The sequence below is a fragment of the Diadema setosum genome, chromosome 18, assembly GCF_964275005.1.
Source record: "Diadema setosum chromosome 18, eeDiaSeto1, whole genome shotgun sequence".
Lineage (NCBI taxonomy): Eukaryota > Metazoa > Echinodermata > Echinoidea > Diadematoida > Diadematidae > Diadema > Diadema setosum.
This window is the reverse complement of record NC_092702.1, coordinates 32,201,729-32,218,081: the sequence shown is the minus strand read 5'-3', so window position 1 is coordinate 32,218,081 and position 16,353 is coordinate 32,201,729. Positions and strand designations below refer to the sequence as shown.

At 38.2% G+C, this 16,353-nt stretch overlaps 1 protein-coding gene across 1 annotated transcript; it reads left to right on the top strand.

Annotated features, from left to right (window-relative positions):
- The first annotated feature begins 1,415 nt into the window (after positions 1–1,415).
- On the top strand, positions 1,416–16,353 carry LOC140241323 (general transcription factor IIF subunit 2-like). Its single transcript, XM_072321049.1, has 7 exons — positions 1,416–1,564; positions 3,951–4,024; positions 5,918–6,072; positions 6,783–6,864; positions 10,458–10,557; positions 12,437–12,580; positions 13,491–16,353. Exons 1-7 carry the CDS (start codon positions 1,505–1,507, stop codon positions 13,617–13,619), a joined length of 744 nt encoding a protein of 247 aa, XP_072177150.1. The 5' UTR covers positions 1,416–1,504; the 3' UTR covers positions 13,620–16,353.

Here is a 16,353-nt window from a genome sequence, read left to right as displayed (position 1 = left end):
ATATATATATATATATATATATATATATATATATATATATATATATAAATATATATATATATATACATATATATATGTATATATATAATATATATATATATTATATATATATATATATATATGTATATATATATATATATATATATATATATATATATATATATATATATATGCATGTTTATATGTTTGTTTGTTTGTTTATTTAAAGGGACTGTACAGTCCTGGTTGAGGTGGGGATTCATGTCTTGAACATTCCTTAGTGAGATAATGAGAAACCTCTTACGAAATATGAAAGAGCATGTATGTCTGCGGCACAAAACTTCTGGAGAGTTGCGTGATCACCCAAGCGAGGTACCAGTCAGATACAGTGTACAGTAGCAAAAGTACAAAATATGCACAAAGAAGGTCCAGGAGATAATAAGAAATCGCGAGCGAGGCACATGTTACATAAACGATAATGATATGACTGTATATGTTGTATAGACAGTGTAAACATACATAGGCCCTACTTATGGTGTGTGTTGGTTTATTAATTATATAGCAATGTGAATCACAGACAATAAAACTATGATGATGAAACAAATTTACAACAATGAAGTAAACACTGTTGTGATACAGACAGGAAAATGATTATCATGAGTGACAAGTTGGATACAAACACCAAGCTGCATTGACCAGACTTAAAGGGACTGTACAGTTCTGGAAATGAGGATTTATCTTAACGTTTTGCGAGACATTCAGAAACCACTCTATTACATCTCAAAGAGCATGCAATTTTAAGAGGTATCAATTAAAAGTTTATTTGATGAAAATCGGTTTTCAAATGCCTGAGATATCCAAAAACAAGGTAAAACAAAGAGATCCTAATAAAAGGCATGGCCTGTCACCTTTAGATCATAATCACTTTTTTGGATATCTCAGCCATTTGAAAACCAATTTTCATCAAACAAACATTGAATCCTTCTTAAAATTACATGCTCTTTCATATTTCATAAGAGGTTTCTCATTATTGCAGTGGCGGATCCAGGGGGGGGGGGCTCACTGGGCGCGCTCCCTCTTTATTTGTTGTTAAAAGAAGCGAAATGAAAAGAAAAAAAATGAGATGAAACGTACCCGAAAGTAATAGAACTGGAGATATTGTTTATGCCCCCCCCCTTCACAGAATTCCTGGATCCGTCCCTGTATTGGACTTCCATGTTACATTTCTATGACCATTCAATCATCTACCGCGATAACGGTCTCCTTAATCCTGGACACAATCAAAAACGCAAGGGGGGGGGGGGGTAGGGGGAAGGGGAGGGGAACACTACATTTGACAAATGGTCTGGAAATCAGACTAACCGTACTGATGAACAACAACAACAACAACCAAACAGCGTAGGTTTAGATACGCTCTTTGACAACAACTACGGTAGTACGGTACAATTCAGCGCGCACTGGTGGAGACGACTGTCGTCAGATCCTTTCATGTGTAGTCATTGTAGTGACTTCGTTTGCCCACGAAATGGCTTCAAAATTGGACCTCGATCTTAAGGCATCATCAAGGCCAATATGGCTGGTGAAGGTAACTAATCTGTACCATGTAAAGACATAAGTATATTCGGTTTCATCTTGCATCTTTGAACAAGTGCGTAGAGAATAGAAACGTCGAATTGAACACATGGGACTGTTAAAACCTTTGCAGTGTATACAACACATGCGTGTGTGCCTAGCCTTGAGGATTCCCCCATCCACCCAGCCAAACGCGTTTGGTTGTAATTTATCCATGTTCGAAGTAGTTGGATACGGCCACTACAATCGTGTCGCTATTACTACCAGGCGTAAATTTACATAATATCCATACACATGGACTTAGTTAGTTAGGTGGGTATTTATTGCTTGGCTCGGCCTAGCGATATGCTATTGCTAACGACGTTAGCGCGCGCGGTAGCGGGTAATCTCGGCCAATTTGTAACCAGTTGAGTAAGTTGTAATCGACAAGTTCAAGGTGAATTAATGTCAGTGGGGGCGCTAATAATAGCCAAGTTTACCCATAGGGTAACACCCCCAGTATTCGGTCACTTAAGCTTTTTTGCAATATTTTTCAAACTAAAATAATATATACATCATAATATCTAGAACACTCTGCACTACAGACTACAGCAATGTATGTGAAATATATCAAATTTCTTTAATCTCAATTTTAATTTTGGTAAATATCACACAGAATTTCACAAAATCCCAAAATATATCAGTATCACCTTGAAAATTCCCCAGAAAACGGTCACCGCAACCAGTATTCGGTCACACGATATGCACGTTCAAAGTCAGTGCGTGTTCAAGGCAGCTGAAAAATGCGCCGCGCACTACCTTGTTGGTGCAAAATTGCATTGGCGACGTTGCAGCGCCCGTTGGTGACCGAATACTGGGGAATCGGCACTTGCATTCAACCCTTGTACGTTGAGACACTGTATCGGCATGTACGGAAATTTTGTTTTTCTTTTTGCGTTTTTGAGGATACCATCACACTCCCAGCTTGCGATAAGCAAAAAACCCCGCGAGAGAACGGCGAATTTCTCGAGTTTTAGCGCTTTTTTGGCAACCCGTACTCTTAAAACAGGGCTCAATCCGCGAGCGCTTTTGGAAAGTAGCAGCGATTCTGCACTTTTGACGGTAAAATTTGGGATTTGGAATTGATGTGATTTGCGTGTGTTGTGACAGTTGAACTTACTGGCTGATGACAAGTGATAAGTGACCGAATACCGGTAGCTGACCGAATACTGGTGCCCTTACCCTAAATATGGTAAATGGTTTCCAATTCATTCTCATCGTCTCTTCTCTTCTCTTCACTTTTTTTTTTCTTTGGTCTTGTCACAAACGTTCATCTGCTTTAAAGTTTAAATAGCCACAAATTTTCCCGTAGACAGTTCCTAACTAATAAAGCAAAGGCCTTTGGTTTGTTGCTGCATTCCGATTCCATGATCGACGGCCAGCAGACAGCTTCGTCGGCACGGCATAGTACCACAGCAGTCAGCTTGATGACAGAGCTACCTTGTGTATATACAGGGTACGCTGTGTGTACTATTGTACACAGTACAAGCAGAGGGTGCTATTACTCGGGGAATATGCACGCTTTTTGATGGTTGCGATATATGCTCATGTTCACATTTATTTGTTGTTTGTTGATGTGGAGAGTGGCGGTGCTGCTCGCCATCAACTGAAGCCTTGATATACCAAGACCGAGTGTTTCGGCTGATCATAAACCTAGAAGTCGTCCATGGCCCAATCAATGGTAAATTTATTAAATCCATCTTATATAACAAAGACGAGAATGGAGTGGGAAAACAAATTGTAGGAAAATAAAGTCGTCTAGAAGGTAAGATAAATGAGGTTTATATTTTCATCACTTTTTGAGGTTTTGGTACCAGTATGTGATGTACTCATACATTACAGCGGGGTCCTCATACAGCGATATCCAGCTTCTCTATGTCTATGGATGTGGATACCCCATGGATACAATGTATGTACAGTACACATGCGTGTGGCTGTATCCAGCTACTCTGCCCGTAGCTATAGTACAACCACATGAGTGTGGCCAGATGACAACACGCATGTGGTTGTATGCATGGCCTAAATTATATGGATGCAATTCATCTTCTGGTGGAATTAGCCAGACTGTGATGAATTGTTAGGGATCAAGATACATTCCACACTAATGTACCACCAATCAATTGGCCTTTATTTTATATTGTGCCAAGATTTGCTCTATTTTGTTTTGATATCTTGTTAGTAACGACAAAACATTATTGGAGGAATTAGGAACTTTTGTGTGTACATTATATTTGGTGTGAAATTCATGTTCTGATAAATGAACTGTCTTTACTTATCCTCATACTTCTTTTGATTGAATGCTAATTAATGTTTTTGGATTAATTCTTGAAGCATGAAATTTTTGCCTTCCCTTCTTCAAGGTTCCAAAGTATGTAGCACAGCGATGGGAAAAGTCAGAGAAAGGTGGACATATTGGAAAGATTCGCATTGGAAAGTAAGTCTGATTGCAGGCATGCCTGAATATCTGTGTATCATTGTATAGTATGTGAAATCTTAAAGGGGATGGCTAGTAACTGATCAGTGGGAATGCTGGGGGATGATTGTTCCAATCCTTGTTGGATTCATTTAAGAGTACATTATATATCTATTGTTGGGTGAAAATTATTTGCTTCAGAATGGTGTCATATTCAAGTAATGTGCAGTTTAATGTTTCCAGGTCAGCATGCCTGTACAGTGACGGGGTGATCGTTAACGGCCCGTTAACTCCACATTACTTGAATATGAGGCCATTCTGAAGCAAATAATTTTCACCCAACAATAGATATATAATGTACTCTGAAATGAATCCCACAAGGATTGGAACAATCATCCCCCAGCATTCCCACTGATTCCCACTGATCAGTTACTAGCCATCCCCTTTAATGCATTTTATAAGTCATGCAGAGAATAGACATTATTATGCAAATTTCAAGCTTTCAGTGTCATACTATGATTGTTAAAGGGATGGTATAGTAATGGTGGAGATCATGATTGGGCTTTTAACTTTTTGTGAGATACCAAGAAACCACTTCTAAAATAGTACCAAGCATACCATTCTAAGAGGAATTTAAACTTTATTTGTTGAAAGTTGTTTTTGGAATTGCTGAAACATCCAAAAACAAAGTAAAACAAAGCAATGAAGTAAATAAAGTACATATTGTAACTTATTTTTCCTGTCTTTTAGTTAGTTATCTCCATTTTACCCAGTGAAGGATCTCAAAGAGTGTTTTGAACCTTGAAGAATATAGTGTACCACAAAGATTTTTCTTAATCTCAAAATACCTTCTCAATGGTTTCCAACTAGAGTTTTGACTACACATTTTATTCTGCACAATAAAGCCTTGGGTACTTCAATTGACCTTTAACATCAAAGCCCCCATTTAAAGAGCCAGTGTTTCTGACATACTTGATTTGCCATCATATGTGACCATGCATCACAAAATAAACAAAAAGTCGCACCCCTTGATTTTACATGAGGGCTCAAAAAAGATGATATGTGTCAACCGAGTCAATCTTGAGTTTTTTATATTTTCTGAAAGAGCTATCCTTCTTTTACATTATGCTTTAATTTGGGATCATTGTATGAATGGGAAAGTGTGTTTTCAGCAGTTTTTCTACAACCCTTTTTTGGGGGAGAGTAGAATGATCAGGTATGTTTTAGAGGCCCCTTTTCATTTCTTGAAATCCCTAGCACACTCTTCAATTTCAAGTCTAATAACTTTTGAAAGGATAACACTCACTGCTTTGTAACAGAATGTGATAATAGAACATCCTAAATTTCAGCTTAATCTGATAATCCCTTCATTGTTCTTGCTCGGGTGGTTTACATCCTGTGTTTTGTCCCTTTCATCGCACAGCTAGGACGACTTGGTAAAGATTAAGTGCTTGAATAGATTCTGTACTTCAGAGCCTCTTTTCTCGGTTCACACTGTTCCAGAGTGTGTGCTTTCTTTCCAGTATTTAGATCTGTTAGTGAGGTCCATCTGAATTGAGTTATACATCATTTTAAAGCTTAGAGTCTGCTCTTTCAGAATCTGCCCTCATCTAAATATCCATGTCTGGCGACTTTTTGTTGGTTTTGTGATGCAGGGTCACATACACTTGTATATTTTGGTGGCCAATGACTTATGAATAGCCAATGATAATGAGTTATACATGTACCAAGAAAAAGAAAAGAATGCTTCCTTTTGACTTTTTCAGTGTGTTTTTGAGATCCAGGGTCACATACATTGTCAAAGATTATTGTTCAAAAACTACTGGAAAAAGAGTTCTGTATTTTGTTTCCTGTGTTTCTAATGCCAACTCATTGTTAGAATCTATATGTCAATGCTTCCTTGTCCCTTATCAGGAAATTTGGGAAACCAGACATCTCCTTGATGATGGACAGCTCGCTGGCCAAGGTCAAGCTGAAACCTGAGGATCCTGAAATACCAGAGGAGCATAAATTCCAAGTAATGAGTGCAGCACCAGGGACCATGATGGTCTATTCCCAGGGCTCAGGTGGTAGGTTGATCACCCTACTCTATGCTATGATTCTTGTGAAGATCTTACAGGTAAACAGGTACTAGCAGCAGTCACACTGGCAAAACTTCTCAAGTTTTAAGTTCTTGGAAGTTTTTCCAGTGTGATCGAACACTTCTCTTGAAACCTCTTGCCAAACTTTCCACTGAAACTAGGGACATTTCTCAAACCCTTGTGAAATTTTTTGGAGTTCGTGCACTCTGAATATACACAGTTGAAATTTCTGGGAGTGCTAGTGCATACCTCCATTTGCATGAAAGTCATACATGGTAATGAAGTTTACCAAGTGTAGACTTTCAAGAGCTGGCCTTGTGTGTAAAAAATTTTGGGATGTATTTATTGTGAAATTGAACTTCATGAAAAAATTCCCTTCACACGTCCAAAGATTGTACATGTATCAGTGTAAACATTATTTACAGAATGCAGAAAGGCCTACATGTACTAGAATGTTGAACAAGATATCAAGTAGTGATCCAAGATACTGACATTCGTTTATTCATAGAAGCTGCTGTGTCATATGAGTTGATACTGAAGGGGTTAATCAGTGATAATACTGCATATGATGGTATTATGATCAGTTCATTCATTCATTCCTGAGGGCATTCGGGTGCACGTACAAAATGTAGTCTAGGCCAACTGTAAGGCAACCCTTACCATTGAATCTCTCCTGCAACGCCTTTGATCTCCTGCAGACAAGCTTGCCATCGAGGGAAAGGTTGTGGAGAGACTCGAGTGCAGACCTGTCAGAAATGAAACCTACATGGAAATGAAGAGGTGAGGTTTTTGTTTTTATGCCTCCGCAACGAAGTGGCCGGAGGCATTATGTTTTCGGGTCGTCCGTCCGTTCGTCCGTCCGTCCGTCCGTCCGTCCGTCCGTCCGTCCGTCCGTCCGTCGTCCGTACGTCCGTCCGTACGTCCGTACGTCCGTCCGTCCCGTTTTGTTTTTGTCGATATCTCAAGAACCGTGTGGTGGTTTTACATCAAACTTGGTATGAGGGTATATCCTTGGGGGATAATACTTTGTGTGGATTTTAGGGTCACAGGGTCAAAGGTCAAAGGTCACAGGTTATTTTGTGAAAAAAAAATTGAAATTTCATGTTTTTCTCCATATCTCGCAAATGGTTCAAGGTATCTTCATGGAACTTAGTATATATGCTTGTACCGATGGGCAGTGATTATCTAGGGAAGTTGGGGTCATGGGTCAAAGGTCAGGGGGGTCAAAGGTCAAGTCAACTCCTCAAAATATCACTACTTTCCTTAAAATGCAATATGCCTGAAGGTTTTTGTTTTTGTTTTAACTTGATGTATGCATGTATTACCCAACATATATTCTGTGGGAAGTTTCTTGCCAAAAGGTCAAAGGTCAAGTGAAAGTGCTGAATTGCACTTTTTCCTCCATATCTCAAAAGTAACTCAAGGTATCATCATGAAACTTACATATTTATGCATGTTCAACCTAACAGTGATTCTCTTTGGAACTGTGAGGTCAAAGGTCAAAGGCCAGGTTTAGATAATGCTATTTCCCCATTTGATACTGAAATTATACTTTTCTCAATACCTTGAAAATTACTCAATGCATAAACTTATAAAAGGGTCAAAAGTCAAGTAAATATCATCAGTTCCCCAAATACCTGCACTCTGACATTTTAATCATTCATCCAATTGAACCTAGTTCTAGGAAAGTGAACATTCAGCACATTTGTGGCAAACCTGTCATTTTAATATTTTGCCAATTGTGTGAAACTGTCATCACACATTGTCAAGACATTGTACTATAGACCTATTAGGAGAACCATGCATTATGGCGGAGGCATATCAGTCGCCGTAGCGATATATCTAGTTTATCATATGGTCCATTGTATGAAGCATATGCTTTCTCTCTTTTTGTTGTTTTTTTCCTTGTTTATTTTATGTCAATAAGGTGTCCAATACTAGTATCAAGAAGTGTTGTAGTGCATAGTAGTCAGCGTCCCATTTTCTACAAACCATAGTTTTCACTATGAATACTTGAAAAGTAGAAATTTTCGTGGTGTTGAAATTTCCATGCATTTTGTGCAACCAGAAACTAACATGAAAATAAAAGCACACAAATATGTTTGCATGCTATATATTATGTTTCAGTAGTTAATGTCTCGATTCCTCAGAATTAAAAACGTGTGAAACTAGTCTTATCTGGCCGAGCATGAAAAATAACTCACTCAAAAATATCCGCTTTTACAGAGTGACTATGTCATAGCATTACTTGTGCTGAGGAGCATTGAGATCTTGTTTCAAAATGTATAATATTTATCACTGTGTTTTTTTACCAACTGGCATGCCAGCTAGTGGGCTTTCTTTGCTGATATGCACAGATGTTTGAAAAGTATTGTCAACGATTTGAATAGAGATTACCTAATCCTTCTAATACCTATTGTGTCACCAAGGCCTTCCTGTTGGCCTGAGGCACATTGCTACACCTGAGTGGGCTTGCAAACTTTACAACTAGGTCCAAGTTTAGATAGATCACAGAATGCTGATGTTAAAGTTTGGTAAATCAAGCTGAGTGCATGGGTATATCAAAGGGTTGAGAAAACTGTCGATTGTAGGTTATGTGCAAGAAGTAAATGGAAGAGCAACCATTAGCTTCAGAGCTTGACCCGCTCATAAGATTTAAGCCATGTGATGTGATCGTTTGACATCTGACCTAAATGAAAAATGATATATGAAATCATGAAATTCTTCCGTTGAGGTGTTTTCATTGCAAGTGATTGACAAATTGCCTTTCATCGACGTAATCGATGTACGTCGATGTAGGGCAATTTGTCAATCAGTTGCAATGAAAAAAATTTATATTTGTGAATGAAATAGGAAGTAAAATAAGCCTTTATCTAATTTCTTATTTGTTGGTGTGTCCAATCTGTGTGCATATCGTATATGTGTATTTTTACAATACTGCAACCAAAAGTGTGACATTGTACTACAAATTAAATTCCACTAGAATGACCTCAAAATAAGCTTCATTTTAATGAATAGTGACTTCTTGATATTCATGGTTGTACAGAGAGATAGTGCACAAAAAAGCTCTGTAAAAAATTAAATCAGAAAAATGTTATTTTGTGTACATTCCTATAGGGAAATCCATTGAAAATGCTTGGTGTCCTATGTAACATCCGTTACATAGAATATTGAAAATAATTTTAAACACATATTGTTGATCACAAAATATTTATAAACTTGATTTGTTAATAATGTAACTAATGTATTGTGATAACAGTGCAGAATTTTACTGTTTGTACTTATTTAGGGATTTTCCAAATATGCATAACGCGTGTCGCAACGCGCATCGCGATTGGACACTAAAGAAAAAGAGGCAAACAGTTTCTTCCCAAATATTTTATATAATTTATATTCTTTTCTTTTGGATACCTATCCTGGAAAGGAACTCAGAAAAATCAGAAAGGCCAGTAAATAGTATTGGAAATGTACAAAATAAAAGATCAAATCTTCATGTGTAACGGTGGTTACATTGGACACCAAAAAATTGCTGATTTACCATTGTTAATTTTGACATAAAGATGTAAATATTTTGGAACAAAAGTCACATATTTTTCATCCCCCATTGAGCTCATTAAAACAGCAAAAATGCATTGATTTTCAGAATTCCGATCAACCTTTTCTAGGATCTCTGTGTAACGGTTGTCGCGTGGACACCAAGCGTAACACGCGTTACGCACTGTTTATAATGGCATTTTAGGAATGAAAAAGGTTTATTAACAGGATTTTCTTTACATGTCATTCCAAATAGGCATGTTCTGGAATAAGATCAGTCAAAAACACTTATAGAAATATATAATTTAGTTGAGTATGATGCATTTGATCTTAGGGTACTAATCATGTCACAAATTTGGTGTCCTAAAATGGCCAATTTTTAAGGCATATTGTTTAAAATATACATGAAAAATGTAAGGTTTCATATGATTTTATCTCCACTGTCTCTCATATATGTGGGCTACATATCCTGAAAGTTTTAAGTCTTAATTATGTTTAATTTTTGAATTAGGGCTAATCAAACTTAATCACCTTAAATCTCTGCAGTATTGTAAAAATACACATATATGAGGGGGCTGTGGTGATTGAGCCATACACTTTATGTGTCCTCGGGCACAGGTATGTAATTCAGTGTCTTACAGATACCTCTCCCCGAGTATGTGATATCATGTGACATGAAGAATAGATCTGGCTTGATGTGTTTGAAGTGGTTGTCTACCTTCTACAGAAAGTAGTTTTACTTTATTCAGCCAGGCTGACCCAGTTAAACTTGGTAACTAATTAGGCTGGTTATTGTTGTCATGTCAATAATGCATTTCAATTTGTCGTGCCTACTACAGGAAGCAGATTGAACTGGCACACAAACCGAGCAAAGTCACCAAACACCTGGACAAGAGACCGGTAGTTGCTTACAAGCCAATCGCAAGACACAAAGAAATTGTGAGTTACAAACAAATCAAAACCATCATTTTCAATTCAGAATCTATCAATCCAGGTTCATGTTAATAAAAATTGTTTTCCCTTACAAAATTTGCATCATTCTTATGAAAGATTAATGTTCCAGCTGGGAGAGGAACAGACACATTGGACTGCCTAAATTAAGTTTGATCTCTCCTACAAATTACATCTTTGTTAGATCATAATGTTGCAATATTTTCACTGAAGCAAGTTTATATCTTGCCATGGTGTTGTATAATGGATGGACCGTCTGGAAACTTCATACAGAATATACCACAAGGCAGTGACTTCATAAGTAACCACTTAAATGCTCTGATACTTTGATCAGACACACTGATAAAATTGTCAGGATTATTAACTATTCAGATTTACATATGTACCAGTAGGCAGAAGACCAGTTCCTATCAGACAGGACTGATGGTAGGTATCAAACATTAAGAGAAAATAATACCATGAATGCAACTGCTTCATAAGAAAATGATATCATGTGAAATAATATGAATAAAATGAATGAGATATCCAAAAACAAAGTAAAACAATTGGTCCTAATAAAAGGTGGGTCCCACTTTTTAGCTCACCTGAGCCAAAGGCTCAAGTGAGCTATTGCGATCGCCCTTCGTCCGGCGTCCGTCGTGCGTCGTCCGTTGTGCGTCGTGCTCCGTGCGTAAACATTTTTCATTTTCATCTTCTTCTTGAAAACCCCAAAACCAATTTTCATCAAACTTGGCAGGTAGCATCCCTAGGGGGTTAGGAACTCAATTTATTAAAATGGGCACCATGCCCCACCCAGGGGGCCCAAACCCCCCAAAGTTAAGGAATCTGTAAAAATCTTCTTCTCTAGAACTAAGTTAATACTATGAGTTAGTACATTGATGACTGTAGTTTCAAGTTTGTTCATGGCAGAATCAGGGGTGCCCCTCTTGGGACCCAGGGGAGGGGGGGTGGGGAGGGGTCCTAATGGGGATTAATTGTACATTTTCATCTTCTTCTTGAGAACCCCTTGACCCATTTTCACCAAACTTGGCAGGTAGCATCCCTAGGGGGTTAGGATCGCAATTTGTTAAAATGGGCACCATGCCCCACCCAGGGGGCCCTCAGGGTGGCCCAAACCCCCCAAAATGAAGGAATCTTTAAAAATCTTCTCTAGAATCAGAAGTTATAGAGCTAAGATAATACTATGCGTGAGTACATTAATGACTGTAGTTTCAAGTTTGTTCATAGCAGATCCAGGGGTGCCCCTCTTGGGGGCGGGGGGGGGGGGGGGGGGGGGGGGGGATGGGATGGGAAGGTCCAAATGAGGGCCTGAATTGTACATTTTCATCTTCTTTCCTGAAAACCTCATGATGGATTTTCGTCAAACTTGGCAGGTAGCATCCCTATTGGGTCAGGATCTCAATTTATCAAAATGGGCACCATGCCACACCCAGAGGGCCCCAGGGGGCCCCCAATCCCCCAAATTAAGGAATCTTAAAAAATTTTGGCCCTTATTGTACATTTTCATCTTCTACTTGAGAATGCCTGGTCAAATTTTAGTACAGCTGTGAATAATTTAGATTAGTGACTGCGAGAAAGGTGAACTTGCGATACTCAGGTGAGCGCTAGACCCGCGGGTCTCTTGTTTTTTAGGACCTCCTTATTTCTGGATATCTCATCCATTTCAAAACCAATTTTCATCAAATAAACTTTGAATTCCTCTTTTAGAATTGTATGCTCTTTTATATTTCATAAGAGGTTTCTCGTTATCTACCAAAAAAGTTGGAAACCTGAAGCCCCTTTCAACCAAGACTACGCCGTGTATACTGTCCCTTTAACAGTGACCTTGCAGGTGGCATATTGTGAATCAAATTTTTGTCTGTGCTAGGTGGAATACGAGAAGAAGAAGAAAGAAATGGGTAAGAAACCTCGGATGGAGAAGGAGAAGGTCATGGATATCCTCTTCTCTGCGTTTGAGAAGCATCAGTACTACCAGCTGAAGGATCTCTCCAAGATCACCGAGCAACCAGTGGTGAGTACAGGGGCCGTTATGTAACAGTCGTCAGCCCTAACAAGTTATCAGTCTCTGACAATTACCGTAGTAACAGTCAGTAATCAGAGCTTCTCAGCCAATCAAAGCCAAGGGTTTCTCTAAAATTGTCAAGGGACTGACAACTTGTCAGTGCTGACAACTTTCATCAAACGGTGCCCAGTTGTACTTTTGATGCATGGTATTCATGAATTTCACCAGCGCCAGGTTAGAGCATGATGGGTTAATTTCTTCAGAGAATGAAGTTGGGTTGCACACTGTTAGGGTGCAAAGCTTGGGTGGATAAAGTGTCTCCTACTAAATGCCACGCTCTCCTCAATTGTGATCAAGACTAGGTGCACATGAATCAAGCCCTAGCCAGCTCTCACACTATGTGAGATATGCCCTTTCACATTACATGGTGAAGAAAGTATCCTGATGGTCCACACAAGCCTATGTCACTCACAGACCTTGAAATGCATTGTATATCACTGGGACAAATTAAAGATACTAAGTAACTCCTACATGCATTCGGTGCTGTATCTTATCATGATGTTTACATTTCATTGAAAAAGTTTCATAAATTGGAACATAAATATCTGTTTTACTCCTATGCCATTGTTCACTCACAGAACTTTCAAAAGTTTTTGCATTGCTGCATTTATAACTGATCTGTATATTGGCAACACAAAGATTAAGGTTTATGTTTCCTTCTCAATGTGGCAAATTTCTGTGTTTTTTAATTTTGCTTGTTTTGTGTAGATCAAAAGACTCAAACCTGTTCTGTCTAATCATTCTCCAACGTAAGACATAAGGTGAAATTCAGAGGTGTACATTTTGTGAGAAGATAATCATGTTATATTAGACTCTTGATTACCTTTACCATTGTGTATTGTGCTTATCATCCTGACAGCCGTACCTGAAAGAAATCCTGTCTGAAATTGGCACCTACCACCAGAGGGCGCCACACAAGTACATGTGGGAGCTGAAGCCAGAGTATCGGCACTACAAGACTCAGGATGAAGAGATGGACATGTCCTGATGTAGGGAGCTTTTCTTGGTGCACAGCCATAGCTGAATGCATTGTCAAGAGTTTGGATGTGATGGGATTGCAACCTCACCTTCAGTCAGACTTTAAGAACCTTTGAGGAAAAGCAAGTTTATCACATCAGACAAGAGATTTTCTGCAACGGGGAATGTACCTATCGAAACAGAAGGTATCAGTGTTTTTGTACTGGGGAAGCGACAGATGATGTGACTGTTCTCCTGTCAGCTGAAAGGACAGGCAACTATGATCCAGTTCTGTGTGGATCACTAAATATGATAACAGCTGCAGTCACACTGGCAAAAGATGGCAACCTTTAAAGTCTTGAAGTTTTGCCAGTGTGACTACAAACTTCCTGCAAAACTTCTTGCTGAACTTCCCACTCAAATTTGGGATATTTTTCCCCCATCCCACCACCCAAATAATCTTCTCTATCTTTTGCCAGTGTGAACGGTAGAAAGTGAAACTTCATGAAGTTTGTTACATGATCAGTAAACCGTCTGTTTGAAGGGGGTACCTCCGAAGTGCGCAGTCATTGTGATGGACACGAGTACATTTATATTACGTCACAATCACCAGCTGTCAGACAGCATACTCTTTTTTTTTTCTTTGTTGCGCACTTGCACGAGTGGCCCAAACTGCTGCCAATGGCTGCCAGTGTGAACAGACGAGAAAAGATAGTGAAGACTTTGTGATCTTAAACTTCATGATCTTTTGCCAGTGTGACCATGGCTTCTGTGTAAACTGGCCTGCCATTGACCAGTTGAGAGAGATGGAGTTTTCCCACATGCTGTATGAAATACAGTAGTTATTACATTCTCTCCCCTTTAGGTTGCATTTAAAGTGCACCATTGGCATGTGATCAAGCACCTATGTTTTCACAAGGCATGGCTGCAATTCATTGTGATGTATCACATTTGCTTTCCAATACAAATAAGTATCCATTCCAATGAGTAAGATTATCCATTCAAGGGGGCATTTCCCCCAGGTATAATTGTAGAGTCAGCAGATTCAGCAAGACAAACGAGACATTGAGTGGAAGTTTCAGAAAAATCAAGACAATCCATTCAATCGGAGATTTGGTTTATTGTAAGTCTGTGTGTTGCTCTCTGTACTTAGGAACTATACAAGAATTCTTGGTGTCCCAATAGTGGAATTGTTCTAGATATAAGGAATTTCACAAATCTTTAATTTTGTTGTTGTAGTTGAAAACTATAAATATTTCTGTGACCTTTCCCTGAGATATGTTTGGGAAAATATTATTCTCCGTGCCTTCAAGAAAAGTAGTTGGGTCAAATGCACTATCAATATCCAAGAAAAATTGATTCCAGTGAAATTTCTTTCATATTTTCTTTATTTCGTTCTACTACTGCGACATCACAATTTGAAGTAGAGTCCCATCCAGAGAATGCAGCACACAGAATTCACTATTTAAAACCATGAAATAATGATAACTTCTGGTAGAATTTTCTGATTTTCTGAGGATGTCAACAAATGTGTTTCACCACATCTTTTTTCATTACTGAATCCACATGTTGATGTATGTTCGGAAGTTCCTCCTGTAAGGCATATTTTAGCTCATCGTGTGCAAATTGTCCCAGTTTGAACATGCCGTGGTGTACAGTTGTAGCATTTGGCATCTGTCCAAAGTTTAAAAATGCTTCTTGCTTCATGTCATTTTTATTTGTGCTGGTTAAAATGGTGCTAGGTGGAGGATTCAAGATTTCTACTCAGCATATTGAATTTGACCTATCAGCGTAATATATGCAATTTTATTTGAAATAAAAAAAAAAAGATCTTCAATCAAACAATTTCCTTTTATTTTCTGTTTTCTGTTATTGAGCTAAGTGGGATCTACAGTACATTTTAACAAGATTATTTTTTTTTTCAAAGGTCAATTTGAATTTTCCAGATAATTTATTCGGGAAATTACACAGAATGCTTCTGAATAATTTTTTGACTGATTATGATTTTGTCTTTATTCATCTAGTAGATTTAAATAAGATGCACAAAGTGTTGATGTGATTATTGTCTGAAACCTCAAACAGGCCAGTTTTATGCACATTGATTAAAGGGACTGTACAGTACTGGTTGAGGTGGGGATTCATGTTTTTAACATTCGTAAGTGAGATAATGAAAAGCCTCTTGTGAAATATGAAAGAGCATGTAATTTTCAGAAGGATTCAACGTTTATTTGATGAAGATTGGTTTTCAAATGGCTGAGATATCAAAAAAGTGCTAATAATAAAAGGCGACATGCCACAACTTTATTAGGATCTATTTGTTTCACCTTGTTTTTGGATATCTCAGCCATTTCAAAACCGATTTTCATCGAATAAACTTTTGATACCCCTTAGAACTGCACGCTCTTTTACATCTCATAGAATGGTTTCTGAATATCTCGCAAAACATTAAAAGCTAAATCCTCACCTCGACCAGAACTGTACACACCCTTTAAAACACCCCTCCCCCCCCCAAAAAAAAAAAAAAAAAAAATGATGTGGAAAAAGAAAATCATTAAAAATGTCTACCGATATGTCCTCGCCTCCAAACCAATATAGTAGAAAAAAAGAAATGATAATCAAGGCATTTGCTGTAACTGAATGTTAAATGAGTGCTTTGTCATGTCATTGACTCTCTGGTTTTTATAAGTTGTGTCCATTGTTTTGATGCATTTGAATGTTAAATGCTTCAGAGACCTTCCTGAATAAAAGAGTGTAGTTATTCCAGA